This window comes from Neophocaena asiaeorientalis, unplaced genomic scaffold, assembly GCF_003031525.2.
Source record: "Neophocaena asiaeorientalis asiaeorientalis breed wild unplaced genomic scaffold, Neophocaena_asiaeorientalis_V1.1 scaffold32, whole genome shotgun sequence".
Classification (NCBI taxonomy): Eukaryota; Metazoa; Chordata; class Mammalia; order Artiodactyla; family Phocoenidae; genus Neophocaena; species Neophocaena asiaeorientalis.
This window is the reverse complement of record NW_020185327.1, coordinates 1,513,643-1,514,024: the sequence shown is the minus strand read 5'-3', so window position 1 is coordinate 1,514,024 and position 382 is coordinate 1,513,643. Positions and strand designations below refer to the sequence as shown.

At 63.4% G+C, this 382-nt stretch overlaps 1 protein-coding gene across 6 annotated transcripts in view; it reads right to left on the bottom strand.

Moving 5' to 3' along the window:
* The window catches only part of CLASP1 (cytoplasmic linker associated protein 1), a 270,131-nt gene that overhangs the window by 31,380 nt on the left and 238,369 nt on the right, over positions 1-382 (bottom strand). For all 6 annotated transcript variants that reach the window (XM_024734467.1, XM_024734471.1, XM_024734468.1 and 3 more), the window contains one exon: positions 22-212. In XM_024734467.1, the coding sequence (XP_024590235.1) occupies positions 22-212 (191 nt within the window). The remainder of the gene's footprint in view (positions 1-21; positions 213-382) is intronic.

The window sequence follows — 382 nt, the reverse complement described above, 5'->3', positions numbered from 1 at the left end:
GGGGGGAGGGGGGTCGCTCACGTCCTTGTCCCCCAGCGTCTCCAGCAGCAGTAGCAGGACAGTCTTGAAGTGCTCCTCCCAGACACCCAGGCTGTCCTCGCGTGCGATCTTGAGCAGCTCCAGCAGGGCGCCCTTGCGCTCCTCCACCCGCTCGTTGTGGTTGGACAGCTCTTTCAGGAGGTCCGCCACCAGGTCCGAGTGGTCAATGGGCACTTGGGGGACACAAGACAGATGCTCAGCACCCCCGCCCTCCTGACTCTAGGAGGTGGGCCGCGCTGGGCGCTGGCCTCACGTCACACCCCCAGCAGGTCACCTCGCCAGGTTAACTGTGAAAACGGGTAAGTATAGGTGTCTAGTGCTCTGGGACCAACACACAGCTCCT